General features: G+C 45.6%; 2 protein-coding genes across 9 annotated transcripts in view; both read left to right on the top strand.

The window, feature by feature from the left end:
• The first annotated feature begins 76 nt into the window (after positions 1-76).
• Positions 77-4,569, top strand: HNRNPDL (heterogeneous nuclear ribonucleoprotein D like). 5 transcript variants are annotated; one of them, XR_006165692.1, is made up of 9 exons: positions 87-280; positions 713-881; positions 972-1,133; positions 1,408-1,539; positions 1,657-1,771; positions 2,597-2,764; positions 3,023-3,120; positions 3,508-3,611; positions 4,301-4,569. XR_006165692.1 is itself a non-coding variant. In XM_042797029.1 (8 exons), exons 1-7 carry the CDS (start codon positions 192-194, stop codon positions 3,091-3,093), a joined length of 906 nt encoding a protein of 301 aa, XP_042652963.1. In that variant the 5' UTR covers positions 87-191; the 3' UTR covers positions 3,094-3,120; positions 3,508-4,569. The 5 variants fall into 5 exon arrangements, 3 of the variants coding, with proteins under 3 accessions (XP_042652964.1, XP_042652963.1, XP_042652962.1); XR_006165693.1 differs by having other exon boundaries at positions 3,023-3,611; XM_042797029.1 differs by having other exon boundaries at positions 3,508-4,569.
• Positions 4,570-6,132: 1,563 nt separating this feature from the next.
• The window catches only part of HNRNPD (heterogeneous nuclear ribonucleoprotein D), a 10,359-nt gene continuing 3,208 nt past the window's right edge, over positions 6,133-13,283 (top strand). For 2 of the 4 annotated variants that reach the window (XM_042796462.1, XM_042796463.1), the window contains exons 1-4: positions 6,133-6,460; positions 10,242-10,410; positions 11,225-11,386; positions 12,568-12,699. In XM_042796462.1, the coding sequence (XP_042652396.1) occupies positions 6,270-6,460; positions 10,242-10,410; positions 11,225-11,386; positions 12,568-12,699 (654 nt within the window). In that variant the 5' untranslated portion in view covers positions 6,133-6,269. The remainder of the gene's footprint in view (positions 6,461-10,241; positions 10,411-11,224; positions 11,387-12,567; positions 12,700-13,283) is intronic. The other 2 variants (XM_042796464.1, XM_042796465.1) reach the window with 1 other exon arrangement.

Below are 13,283 nucleotides of genomic sequence, written 5' to 3' on the forward strand. Positions count from 1 at the left end.
AGGGGGCGCTGCGGCGCCGGGCGAGAGGGCGGCGCTGATTGGCTGCCGGCGTGGGTATATAAAGGCGGCGCAGGCGGTGCCCGAATCTCTTCCGCCGCCATTTTCTCCGCCGCGCGGGTCTCAGCGGTCTCCGCCGCTCGCTTGGAGCAGCTCCCCCCCCTCCCCCCCCACCCTGCCGCCCTCGCCCTGCCATGGAGGACGCGACCGAGATGAGCGGCGGCCCAGAGGAGTTCGCCGAGGGCTCCAAGATCAACGCGAGCAAGAACCAGCAGGACGATGGGTATGGCCGGGGGGGGAGGGAATGGGGGGGGGGGGGGGTCGCTCCTCCATCTCCCTCACCCGCCCTCCAGGGCCGCGCGGGGGGGGGAGGAGGGGGCGGGGCCTTCCCACGCCAATGGCCAAGCCCGCTTTTGTGTGGCGGGCTGCTGCTGACCCAGTTTCTGCGGGGCGGGGAGGGTTGAGTGCTGCCAATCAGTTCGCGTGACGTCCCCGGCAGCCAATGGAGGCGTGCGCTGCCTTGGCGGGCCAGCCCCTGCGGCGGCGGGCGCGGCTGCGGCGGTGCCAGCCGAGCCGGGTTGCCGGTGGCTTCCTGGTGGCGTTAGGCTGGCGATGGCCGCCTGTGGGCTTGCTCCGCGCCTGCGTTTGCACCCGGCGGTGTGTGTGCGCACACACGTGTGTTTACGCGTATTCGTATGTGCTTCTTGCGTTCCAGGAAGATGTTTATTGGAGGCCTCAGCTGGGACACCAGCAAGAAAGACTTGACAGAATATCTCTCCCGGTTTGGCGAGGTTGTGGATTGTACGATTAAAACAGACCCGGTCACTGGGAGGTCGCGGGGGTTTGGGTTCGTGCTCTTCAAAGACGCTGCCAGTGTGGAGAAGGTGGGTGGATTGCTCGTGGATCGGTGGCCACGAAGCTTGCCCGTATCACTGTAGTGCTCTGAGACTTTTGTTTACTTGTGTGCTTCTCAGGTGTTGGAACTGAAGGAACACAAACTGGATGGGAAGCTAATAGATCCTAAAAGGGCAAAAGCCCTGAAAGGGAAGGAGCCACCAAAAAAAGTGTTTGTTGGTGGGCTGAGTCCAGATACATCTGAAGAACAGATTAAGGAGTACTTCGGCGCTTTTGGCGAGGTATAAGTATAATGGCATATAAGAACAGCTTTGGTTTTCAAGTGCAGCGTTGCCTCTGTCTTAAGATGGAATAACTTGTGAGGAGAGAGCTGGCTCAGGCTTACGTAAAACTAGGGATTCTTGAAACTATGTGCATGTTAATGGGTTCATAATGCTATGACGGGCTGATCTATAGCCGTCAGAAGCAGTCAGCATAGACATGGGACCGCCAAATAGCAGCATAAAAAGTTGCTTACAGATTTCATGTGTTACTGATACATACTTTTGATTTCAGATTGAAAACATAGAGCTTCCTATGGACACAAAGACAAACGAAAGGAGGGGTTTCTGTTTTATCACATACACAGATGAAGAGCCAGTAAAGAAGTTGCTAGAAAGCAGATACCATCAAATTGGTTCAGGCAAGGTATGGAAGCTCTTGTTCTTAGCGTGTGAAATAGACCATCTCTGTAGGCTTCCCAGAAAGCAACTCACAAAACAGTCTTGAAATTCTTGGTGAGTTAATGAATTTCTGTCTTTACAGTGTGAGATCAAAGTAGCACAGCCCAAAGAGGTATACAGGCAACAGCAGCAGCAGCAGAAAGGAGGAAAGAGCAGTGCAGCTGGTGGACGAGGAGGTGGAAGGGGGCGTGGACGGGGTGAGTGTTCTGGATGTTGAAATTAATGTGAATGCTTAAGTGTCTGTACTAAACACTAAGGTGTTTGTATATATTCCAGGTTTCAGGCTGCATGCAGATCTTATCTTCAAATTGGATGTGAAAAGTTGCCTGTTAGTAAATGGTATTGTGGTCGTGATTGTGGAAGCTTAAGAATCTCTTCTTGCTCTGCTTGCATTCAAGTGGCAGGCTGGGTGTAGAGTGCTTCTGCATACCCACAGCTGACAGCATGCCTAAATGGATAGTGCAGTTATCCTTTCATGTGAGGGGTTAAACTGTTAGATGGCTTATGGCTGAGAAACCATGAGCTGCTCGGTAACGAGGAAGATGGTCACTTTGCTTCACCTTGCAAACAGATGACAGGTGGCTGTTAGGATACAGGTTAATGCATCTCAGTCTTAAAGTGAAGCAGTCACAACCAACGCAATGCAGTAAAGCTGATCCTGTGGTGTTTAGGCAGTTAATGATCCAAAATGGAAGTTAAAGGAAAGCAGGAGGAGCTGCTGTAGTGCATGCCCTCAGTGTTGTGCTGTTTTTGTTTTTCCTGGCTGTTCTATGAGCAGGGCTACCTGCTGTCTTTCTCTAATGTTGTGTGTTGTGGGTGATAAGATCTTACGACCCATCTCATATCCAAATGGGATGCCTGAATTCTTTTTAGGATATTATTTTTCTTGGATTCTTGGGAAGGTAAGAGGATTCTTCCAGGTGATAGTTCTGGCATAGAAAGATTGCTGTAGAATGTTAAATCAAGTGACATAGAGGAGTCAGATAAGTTCTGTAACTTTTAAATGCTGTGCTTGGTTTCAGGTCAGGGACAAAACTGGAATCAAGGATTTAATAACTACTATGATCAAGGATATGGAAACTACAATAGCGCTTACAGTGATCAAAGCTACAGTGGCTATGGAGGATATGACTACTCTGGGTACAACTATCCCAATTACGGATATGGGCCGGGATACACAGATTACAGTGGTAAGTGGTTTTGATCTCATTCCAGATAACGATAGCATGCGTATTTAAACGGGAGCCTCTGAGTAATTTGTTCTGTAAGACCTTACTCCTAATACGTGGCTCTAAAGAGTAGCCCTGTTGGTGTACTGTATGGGAACAATCTCCTTCAGAGTGTCAGATGTTAATCTTAATGCTTTTGGGTTGTGTGTGGTTTTTTTTGTGTGTGTGGTTTTTGTTTTTTTTTTTTTTTTTTTATTTTCCCTCCCATGTTTTCTACAGGTCAACAAAGCACATACGGAAAGGCATCCCGTGGTGGCGGCAATCACCAAAACAACTACCAGCCGTACTAAAGCAGTACCTAGTACTTGAGGAAACAGGTGTGTACATGGGTGCAAGGTCCACTCTGAGTATGTGTAATCTAATTTAAAGATCAATAGACAAATGAAGAGTAAAAACTTGTGTAGCATGACTTTTCCTTTAATTAAGCTTTTGTTAACTTAAAAAAATACTTTTTTTTTTTTAAAAGCCAGCTTTGCCTACAGTGTCTATAGATCTTTAACTTTGTAAAAATGTGACTTTATCTTCTTTAGTACTTCAGAAAAACATAAGAGTTTTTCTGTTTTGCGTTGTGTACCAGGTGGTCTAGAGGAATAATTAAACTTATTAGAAGTATTAACAGGTAAAGTACTGAAATGGGTACAACTTAAGGAAAACAAGAATGTTGTCTTCTAACTCTGACATTATACCTTGTTTGTACCCGCCAGCGGGAACTTCATTGCAGGCCGTGTGTCACCCTGACCACGTCTATCTCTGGGGTCGCACGTTGCAGGCAGAGCGCAAGGCATACACCAGAAAACGCTGTCCTGTGGTATGGTCTCTTCCAACTTCATGTACCAGCGTAAAGATTAAAGTGGAAAACTTCAGACTTTGGCTTCTTTTTTTAATCTTTTTGGAGATTAAGTGTCTTAACTTAAATGGTTTTTTACAGGAGTTAAAGTACATAAATGCCTTTACAGCTTAATCATTTGGTCTTCTGTTTAGTGTTGTATTTCAATTGTGGAACCTCATTTTAAGTGTGCATTCTTTAAGATTTAATGCTTGCTTTTTTCTTTTTATAGCTAATAGTGAAATCTGCAAACCAAAACGAACTTTTAAATCTGGAAAAACATTAAAGATCATATGCATGTGGACTGGTTGAACTAAATCGACCTGACTTGTGTTTGCACAGCAGTCGTTTAGATGGGATAAGTAATCAGAAACCCTTTTGGCAGTGTTTCCATTGGGGAAAAAAACTGATCCAGAGCCTCATTGGTAGTCCAAATCAGATGTGTGGTGTTCTGGAACAGCCTCCTAAACAGGCTGAATGGATATATTTGGGAAGATAAATCTCTTCTGGGTAACAAAGCCTCTTGTGTTACCTTAATAAATATGCGTATGATCTTTAACAGTGAAGAAAGGAATATATAGAAGACTTAAAGCAGTTCATGAAAATGGACCTTTTAACGATTCTTGTAGTAGCTTGCACAGATCTGACATACATTTTGTCTTGATTTTTAGGTAGAGATACTGCAACAAAGCCATCTTGCAGCGCATCATGGATGAATGGAGGGTGGTCTTCGTGAGAGAAAATGGCTATTTTGTAAAAGACTTTTAGTGTACGACACAACTGTGTCCAACTGTACATAGCGGCCAGCTAGTTTTCTTTTATGGTTTTTACTTTCTTTTTGCCATTCATGTTACGACACAATGTGGACTTGTGTTTATACAAACTTTATTTGTATAATTTCATGTTAAAGGATTCTCTAATAAATGCTTACTTAAGTGAATGTGTAGTCTTGCTGTTGGCTGTCAGATCAGTGGTGTAACTATAATTGCATAGAAGGGCAGGTACCTTTCTGGAGATCATGAATGACTCAAGACAATGTTACTGTGTGTACAGGTCAGTACAATTCGTTCTCCTGACCTGTCTTAAGGGCGATGCAGCGCTCACAGCATTAGCATCACTGTGGAAGATGGCAGAGTTCTTTCCTGCTAGCTGCAGAAAAGAGGAGAGAGTGGTGTGTGGCACAATACTGCCCATTTCACACATCTCAAGAGAGGGATCTCGAACTACAGCAGCACCTTTTTATTGCTGATAGTGCTGCTTGAGGGCTTGGAGGGCGAGATCTGAATCGCCTTTCTAGGTTTTTCAAATACTCAAGGCTATAACTTAATTACTTCGCTAGAGCACTTGCTCCCTGTCTTACTCCCATTCCCGAACTTCAGTTTCTGTGCAAGTTGGGGTCTGTTCCTTCAAGTTGGATCCTGTACTGGACTCGTCTCAGCTGGATCAGAAAATAGTTACCCATCTTGTGTATACTAGTAAGCAACACCACAAATAGTTGCTGGAGAAGGGAAACTGCTTTAGCCAGCAGGCTGTCTTCTGAAGAGAACAGTTGCGATGGGTAAGTGAGCTTACACATTCTCCCTGAGGCCCAAAGACTGCAGTGGTTTGCTTAAGTTTTTTCTTAGCTGAAGTATCTAGATGTGCATCAAAAATAAACCTTGCTTGTTAATGTGGGTAGCTACTTCACAGGGGAGGCTGGTCTTGCTAACTTTAAAGGAGTAGTTTGGGTAGAGGTTTCTGTAAAAGTTTCCAAACCGTAATTTCAGTGTTTATTTCTCTCTCAGGCAGCTGGGTATTTTCTTCTGCCTTACATGAGAACTACAGGTTAAGCAGTTCCTAGACCTGGAGAGGTTCCCGTCATCTTAGCAATTAGGTTGGATGAGAGAAGACTGACAGCGTTGGATACGGACTAAAGAAACACCACCTGGCTCCTGGGAGAAGCCACAGGGGTATGTGACTTTGTACTCCCACCTTTCCTGGAGCACAGCTGGGTGCAGAAGCCAGCCTTAGCCCCAGTGCTTGGGGCTGGCTGCAAGCACTGTTTTTTTACTGCCAGGAACTAGGACATGATGTATCTGATATACAAAAACCCACTTGTCTAAGAGTCAAGTTTTACTTCAATCTAGCAATTTACGTTTTCAGTTTAAAAGCACTTTATTTGTTGTTTGTTTTTTTTTTTTTTTTAACTTTGGTAAAAGCTTCAGGCCCTGGCTGCCCCAGCTTGAGCAGTGCCCAGGAGCTCGGTGCAGGGCACCTCAGCAGTCTTGAGTCCCTGTAAGCCTTGGAGAGCGGCCGCCCTAACCTCCCCAGAGCGCTGGAGATGGCGGCGGGCCGCCCGCGGAGCGGAGCGGCTCCCGCACGCAGCGCTGGCGGCCGCCATTCCCCTCCCTCAGAGGCCGCCATCGCCAACGGCCGCGGGGAGCGCGCGCCCCTCCGCGCCGTCTCCCCGGGAGGCGGTGTCACATGACCGCGCTTTGCCGCCCTCCTTCCGTCCGCCATTTTAGGTTGGGTCGGTGGCGGCGCCATTAAAAAAAAAAAAAGGGGGGAGCGAACGGAGGGGAGGGGTCGGTGCGCTTGTGCCGTCGCCGGGGCCGGGGCCTCGGCGGGGTAAGCGGCAGCGGGGCTAGCTGCGGCGGCGCCATGTCGGAGCAGCAGTTCGCCATCGACTCGGCGGTGGCGGGCGCCGGAGGCGGCTCGGCGGAGGCGGCGGAGCAGCCCGAGGGGCTGGCGGGGGCCGGGGCGGGGGGCGCCGACGGGGGAGGCGGCGGCGGCGGCGGGGTCGAGTCGGAGGGAGCCAAGATCGACGCCAGCAAGAACGAGGAGGACGAGGGGTAAGCAGCGGGGTGGGGGGGGCGGCGCGGGCGCCCCTCGGCTTTTGTCTCCTCGGCGGCGGCCGGTTCCCCGGGCCCGGCCCGGCCCTGCTCGCCGCCCTGTTTGTTTACTTGGCGCCGCGGCGACGTCACGTACCGGGCCGTGCCGGCGGGGGCGGGCCGCCGGCGGGGGTCGGGCACCTCCGCCTGCTCGTTTGTCGGGAGCGGCGGGGCCCGGGCGGCGGCCCGGCCCGGCCCGGCCCGGAGCGGCTCGGCTCGGCTCGGCTCGGCTCACCCGGAGGTTGCCAAACCTCAGCGCGGCTCTTGGGAGAAAGCGCAGCCGGGTCTGCCGGCGGCTTTGCGCTTCGGCACGGTGGGGAGTCCGGGGAGGTGCCGGTGCGCGGGGACGGTTTCGAAGTGAGCGGGAGCAGCGCTGTCCCGGAGCTCCAAATGCTGCTGTCGAGTGGGGAAACTTGCACGTCCCTGTCAACCCAAACGCCACGGCAGGTGGTGTCAGGTCCTGCTGTGCATAGCAAGCTACAAGCTTTTTTTTTTTTCTTTTGAGGGTGTTTTTTCGAAAAGTTAACGTGTGGTGCGTGCGTTAAAGACTGTAACTCAAGGAAGCTGAGTGCTCAGGTTGCAATCGCTTAGTGTTGCTCCGCGTTGTAAACAAGCGGTGTATCAGTTGTGTGTCAGTGAGAGGCAGGAGGCACCTTGACTTCTTACTACCCTCAACCATTCCTCCTCTTCTCATGAAACGTGCTGTGAGAAAGATCGCTTTAGGTGACAGCGTAAGAACGAAGGAAGCTTTTAATTTTCGAAGGGTCTCTGCCTGACACTTGGCATGGGGCGTTGTTGCTTTCATATAGTAGGTGAAATTCACTTACTATAAATCCAGATGCAGGACGGGCTGCTGCTGTATGCTGTCTTCTGTCAGGCCAATAAGAAACTCAAGCTCCAGGTCTGGTTTTGATCAAGGCAGAAAACAAACTGGATAAAGGAACACTAGCTACTGTGTCCTGTAGAGACGTGCTACAAAACCTTCCCGAATGCCTTCCTCCTTCTGTAATAACTAGAGATGTTGCTGAGAGCAGGGAAGGAGAACAGGAACCTTGTTTGACTGTTTTGCTAGGTTCAGTGAAAACTTAGAATGTTTTCTGTTACTTTTCACCTGCTCTTAGTGATTTTAAGTACCTTTGCACTTTGCATGTTTGTTTTAGTTTTTGCCCTTGAATACACACCTATTAAAGGGTTTTCATGAGGACGCCCATCTTCTTCTGAGTCAACACAGCCTAGAAAAAGTTGTCACTGAGTGGTGCGGTGACACTGGGCAGTGATGACATGTAGCATACATTGACTTTTAGTTTAGTTCAATCGTTTTTTGACCTGTCAATCCCTATGTTTGACAATCAGCTGTACAGGAAATGTGTTTTTACAGCTCTGGTGGTAGTAGAGGGAAACCAGCACATCCTTGGTAGCTGCTGGATGTGGGTACATTGTTGTTTCCTTTACATTAGGAATTAGAGACAGTGTCTTCAGGAAGAACCATGGGCAGGTTCTCGTACCCTCAGATCTCCTCAGTGAGAACTGTAGACTTGAGAAATCCACATGTTGGCAACTCCCAGGCAACTTCCTGACTAGCCTGTTGGAGGAAGGCCAGAGCCACTAGTCATCGTGATGTCTGTGCTCTGTTTAGCTAAGTCTGAAGTTTGAAAGCTTTCCTAGTACGCTTCTGGTAACTTGTTTTGGAAAACTGTATATGCTGATGTGACTTACACCAGCCAAACTGTGGTTTGGAAAATGTACGTATTTTACAAGCTTTTGACAGCACTCTGACATTGCACCTTAATTGTTCTTTGTGTTCGCATTTTGTTGTAGCCTTGATCTGACCTTAGTTTTGCAGTAGAGCCAGTAGTTTGTCAACTTCTGTAGCGGCAAGCTGAAGCAGTCATGTTCTGCCACTCTGTAGCTGGACTCAGATGCCATTACAGTATGGTGGGAAGAAAATCCTTCAGAGGGCTGTCAGTGTCATACGTGTGTTCTTGGTCTGTCGTGTGCTTAGTGCTATAAACCAGGGGTTTGTATGTTAATGTTGATTGTTAGTAACTAGAAAACAGGTTTTGTATGTTTAAGTTAATGGTTTGTTGGTAACTGTAAAACAGGTGTTTTATATGTCATCTAGTGAGTGTATGTTCTGTAGTAACTGCTAGAGTGTCACTGTCCCTCGTGTGTCAGGAGTATGGTGCTGCATCCTCTGCATGTGTTCTGTTTTGCTTCTTAGGAAAAAAACACAAAACAAATAAACAGAAAAGAACTTTAATGATGGATGAACACCAGGGCACAAAGCATCCTTTGACTTACTAGCCATACTGGTATGAGGCTGTTAGCAGTGTGCACCGTTTTTTCCATATTGGTCCTGAAGACACTAGAAAGGGCTTTTGGTGCTTCGTTGAAGAGAGAACTGAAACTAACGGGAAAAGTGGATAAAAGGGATGGGGAGTCAGTGCTTCTGTTCGTAGACTTAAAGACTTTTTATACAAACATCTGAAGCTCCTGAACTCTGTCATCTGTATGCAGGTTGGATATGTTTGTCAGAAGCTGCATGCTCTTGTTAACTATAAGAGCACAGCTAATTCAACAGAGTTAGTGCACACGAGCGGCTTTTGATTTGAGAGAGTTTGACTTGTGGAAGTACAATGCGATTGTACATGATTGACAGAAATACTTGTGTGTAGAAAGTGGAGGAGTTGGAAACATGCTGCAGTGGTTTTTCAGGTTTTCTGATAACTGCATGTGATTGTGGAATAAGTTGGTATAATGAAAATGGACAAAGCTTTGTAGAAAGCATTTCTATAGATCATAATGGATCATACCTTTTGTTTTGAGCCTGCTGTAAAATCTTCTTTATCGGTATTAGAAGAGATGATCGCAAATCAAATCCTCTTTTGAATGGGTGCATAAGCCCTGTGCCTGATAACTAGGAACGTCTAATTTGTGTGCACACTGGCTTGATTTTTAGTTGATGCAAATCATGAAGTGTTTCCTCTTGAGACATGGCAGTGCTTGATTTTTTTTTTTTTTTTTTTTTGTGGTTCCTAATGTGATGGGATGGTCATGCTTTGATTTCAAGCTTCTAGTGTGCTTTTGAAAATATAAGTCATGATCAGAGTTATCTGTTATACACATTTGCCCAGCAACACTGGTCCTGTAGGTAGTATGTTGGGAGGATGTTCTCGTGATTGTATTGGATTATGCCAGGTATTGATATCATGGTTTTGAGAGGAAATACAACTTTTGACCATCCAATACTTTGCTTTTTTTACTGCTTTCCAGGGAAGGGGACTTAACTAACCTTTATTTGTTTTAGTTTACTAATACTGGTATATGTCCAGTCCAAACTAGTACATAAATGCTTCTGTTTAACTGCACTGCCTTATAAATCTACTCTTCATGTGTTTGTTTCATAAGCAGTTTTGTGGAGGCTCAGCAGATAACTAAATGGAATTAAGCCTGTGGTGGGGATGCAAGGAAGTAGTAAAATATTTTTTTGTTGCTCTCTAGTTTCTTGGGATAGCAGATTAAGCAGCTGAAGTGGAAGATGGTGCAAAACATTTGCGTATGTGTAAGTCTTTATCTAATCTGGCCAGGATCATTTAGGCAGGTTTTCAAAAAGTGCAGGGCCATGTGTGTGTAGGGTCACTGATAAAATTCTGCTATTCCTTACATTACTGAGCTCATAAAGCTTGATAGTACAGGATTTTGGGTAAAACCCATTAACAGATTAACCATCTTGTCTTAACAGGAAAATGTTTATTGGTGGCCTTAGCTGGGACACTACAAAGAAAGATCTGAAGGACTATTTCTCTAAATTTGGTGAAGTTGTAGACTGCACTCTGAAGTTAGATCCCATCACTGGGCGATCGAGAGGCTTCGGCTTTGTACTCTTCAAGGAATCGGAGAGCGTAGATAAGGTAGTATTGATGTAATGAAACAACATGTTCAATTTTAGCTAGCAGAGATACAGCACTCCAGATAATTTTATGCTTAGTTGTTTGTATGTGATCTGTAAAACATACTGTATCCCAGAATCATCTTTAAGATGCTTATTGATTTTTCTCATTTTTCCTAAACTGTCTTTATTGTGATGTGGTCTCTGGGACTAGCAGTGATTCCCAAATTACGGCTTTGACTACTTAGAGGGGAGTATACTGCAAGCCACTGGACTTGAGCACTTTAAAAATACTGTATATAAATGCCTGCTGCCTACTATTGTGAAAATGGTAGTTTACCTAGAACTTTAAGTGTTTGTACTCCAGAGCTGCAGCTTGAACCCCTGGAGTAGAGCCAGTGGCTTTGATGGAGTTGGGATTTATCCAAGCAAAAATTGGCTTTAACCTTCCTAAAATGCTGTTGACACGGCACTCTGAAAAGTTTTCACCTTCATTGACCTTTGGTGTTATCTAAAGTACAGGATTCTTTACTTCATTAGGTTTGAGGATGGGACTGCAGAGTACTTTCTGAGAAATTTCGTGCTCTTCCTGTGGGTGAGAGGTGGCTCCAGGTGACACTTGACAGGCTTTGTCAGAACTGTCTGTGTCAGTGGATAGTGATCAGAATCATGGGATGGTTTGGGTTTGTGTAACAAATTCTTGCTGTAATTAAAGTATTGAAATTGAAGCAATAGCATTAACAAATATGAAGTACAAAATAACTGGGCCTTCCTCAAAACATTAGTGAAAGGTTTAGCTTGGGCCGTAAGTTAGACTGTGTTTTGATTTTCCACAGGTCATGGACCAGAAAGAACACAAGCTGAATGGAAAGGTCATTGATCCAAAAAGAGCTAAAGCCATGAAAACAAAAGAACCTGTTAAAAAGATCTTTGTTGGGGGCTTATCTCCAGACACGCCTGAGGAGAAAATAAGGGAGTATTTTGGAGGTTTTGGTGAGGTATGTGGTGAAATAAACTGCTTATACTCATAGAACTTGTTCTGTCTTCACAAATTTAATAATAAAAATCATTCCCCCAGATGCAAGCTGTGTGGATGCTACTCTAAGCTTAATGGCCAGTGTAGTTCCATGTGTCTCAGTAGTCAGAATTTTAATGATAAGGGTATTAATTACAGGCTTTGAGTTGCATAAACTGGGTTAATAGAAGGAGGAGCTGGGGTAAGTTAGAGAATCAGTGATTCAGGGGATGTCTGACAGTCTTGACTGGGACGAGCGTGGGAGGCAGTGTTTTTGAGCATGCTGCTTTGGTCAGCTGGGTGAGGTGCTCTTCAGCCACCCTAGCTGATCTGCTGGGGATTCAGGCAAATTCTGAACCCAAATTCAGACAATTTTCATAAATTCTCTGCAGCTGTACAGTCTCTGTTTCTCACTGTCCCCAGTTTTTGGTGGTGCTGATGAACAAAATACCACTGCAGTCCTTAAAAGCTGGCCTTGTCTGAGCTTGGTACAGCTGCTGCTTCCCTGTTAGTTCTCAGATGTTGCCAGCATCAGGTCATGACAGCTCTGTTGTCAGGGATTTTGTTGGTCACACTCCTGCCATCTTACTGCCTTCCAGACAGTTCACTCTGGACTATAGACTTGAAGTACTGTTTGCCTAGGCTTAAGTCTTGTGTGCCATGTGTAAGGAGAACTTTACTCTGTTTGTAGTTAGGTGTAAGAATTGTCCTGTTTACCATAGGATTTTTAGCAGTGTGTTGCGGATGAACTACGCACTTGCACAAAGTTACATCTTTTTCATAAAAAACTTGAAGGTTTAGGTCTGCTCAAGGTTTGAAACATCCACTTACTTCAGTCTTAAGTGAACTAAAACTGAAAGTCAAACTGAGACTAATTTATCCAGCACAACTGAAATATTCTTTGTGCACCGTATTTTGTATGAGTTCCCGAATGGGTAAATGATAGTATGAGTTAGAGGAAAAAAATTCTTCTACACAGTTACGAACACTTTGTAGTGAAGATGATGTTTGTGATGTTGATGGTGCTGGTTTCTAGCGACGTAAAGCCCTATGAAGGAGGCACACTATCATATTCAAGTCTAAAGAATTTCAGTTAATAAATGTGAAACATTTTTGAGTGGCATGAATGGCAGGATAAAAGATAAAATGACTGTCTTCCACCAGGTTGAATCGATAGAGCTTCCCATGGACAACAAAACTAACAAGAGACGTGGATTTTGCTTCATTACTTTCAAGGAAGAGGAACCAGTGAAGAAAATAATGGAAAAGAAATACCACAATGTTGGGCTTAGTAAAGTAGGTGGAGTTTTTCCCAGAGAAACTGAACGATTACAGTAGAGTCAGTCACATTAGAATTACATTATTAGTTGCATTTGTTCGAGGATACTAATCTGAAAATACCTGTAAGTGTTATTTCTCACACGTAGGCATGAAGCCTATAAAATAGTTCCATAGGTGCTAGGAACAGGGTACTGTAGGCTTAACTTCGGAGCTGAGGGGGTTTCTGTTGAGGTTTTGTGCTGCCCCCTGCGAGGAAGAGGGCTGGGCCACGGTGTATTTGTTCACTGTGAAGCTCCCACATTCTCTAGCTGTGTGGTCAGAGCGTGTGTCACTGATCTGCTGTTTGGGGCTGCACCGTGTTTTCCCGGTAGCTGGATCTTTGTGTGTTTAATATGGAAATACTGCGTGGTTTTAAGCAAAATGTCAGTTGATCTTAGAGTGCTTCCAAAACTGAAACAAAACGGGAAGTTAGGCTTTCCTGTTGGAAGCTAGGTTCCTTTCAGAAACCTGGTTGAAATTCAACCTAGTAACAAAAACTCCAATTGTAGCTGGCCTCATTGGATGAATATATAGTGGAAGCTTCAGAACAAAGCTGAGTG

The sequence above is a fragment of the Tyto alba genome, unplaced genomic scaffold (assembly GCF_018691265.1).
Source record: "Tyto alba isolate M040663 unplaced genomic scaffold, T.alba_DEE_v4.0 Super-Scaffold_23, whole genome shotgun sequence".
NCBI classification, from domain to species: Eukaryota; Metazoa; Chordata; class Aves; order Strigiformes; family Tytonidae; genus Tyto; species Tyto alba.

Bases quoted from the DNA above. Each gene is read 5' to 3' on its own strand.
- HNRNPDL (XM_042797030.1), top strand. From the start codon at position 192: ATGGAGGACGCGACCGAGATGAGCGGCGGCCCAGAGGAGTTCGCCGAG. The intron at 281-712 runs GTATGGCCGGGG...CTTGCGTTCCAG, and splicing joins AAGAACCAGCAGGACGATGG to GAAGATGTTTATTGGAGGCC. The intron at 1,772-2,596 runs GTGAGTGTTCTG...GCTTGGTTTCAG, and splicing joins TGGAAGGGGGCGTGGACGGG to GTCAGGGACAAAACTGGAAT.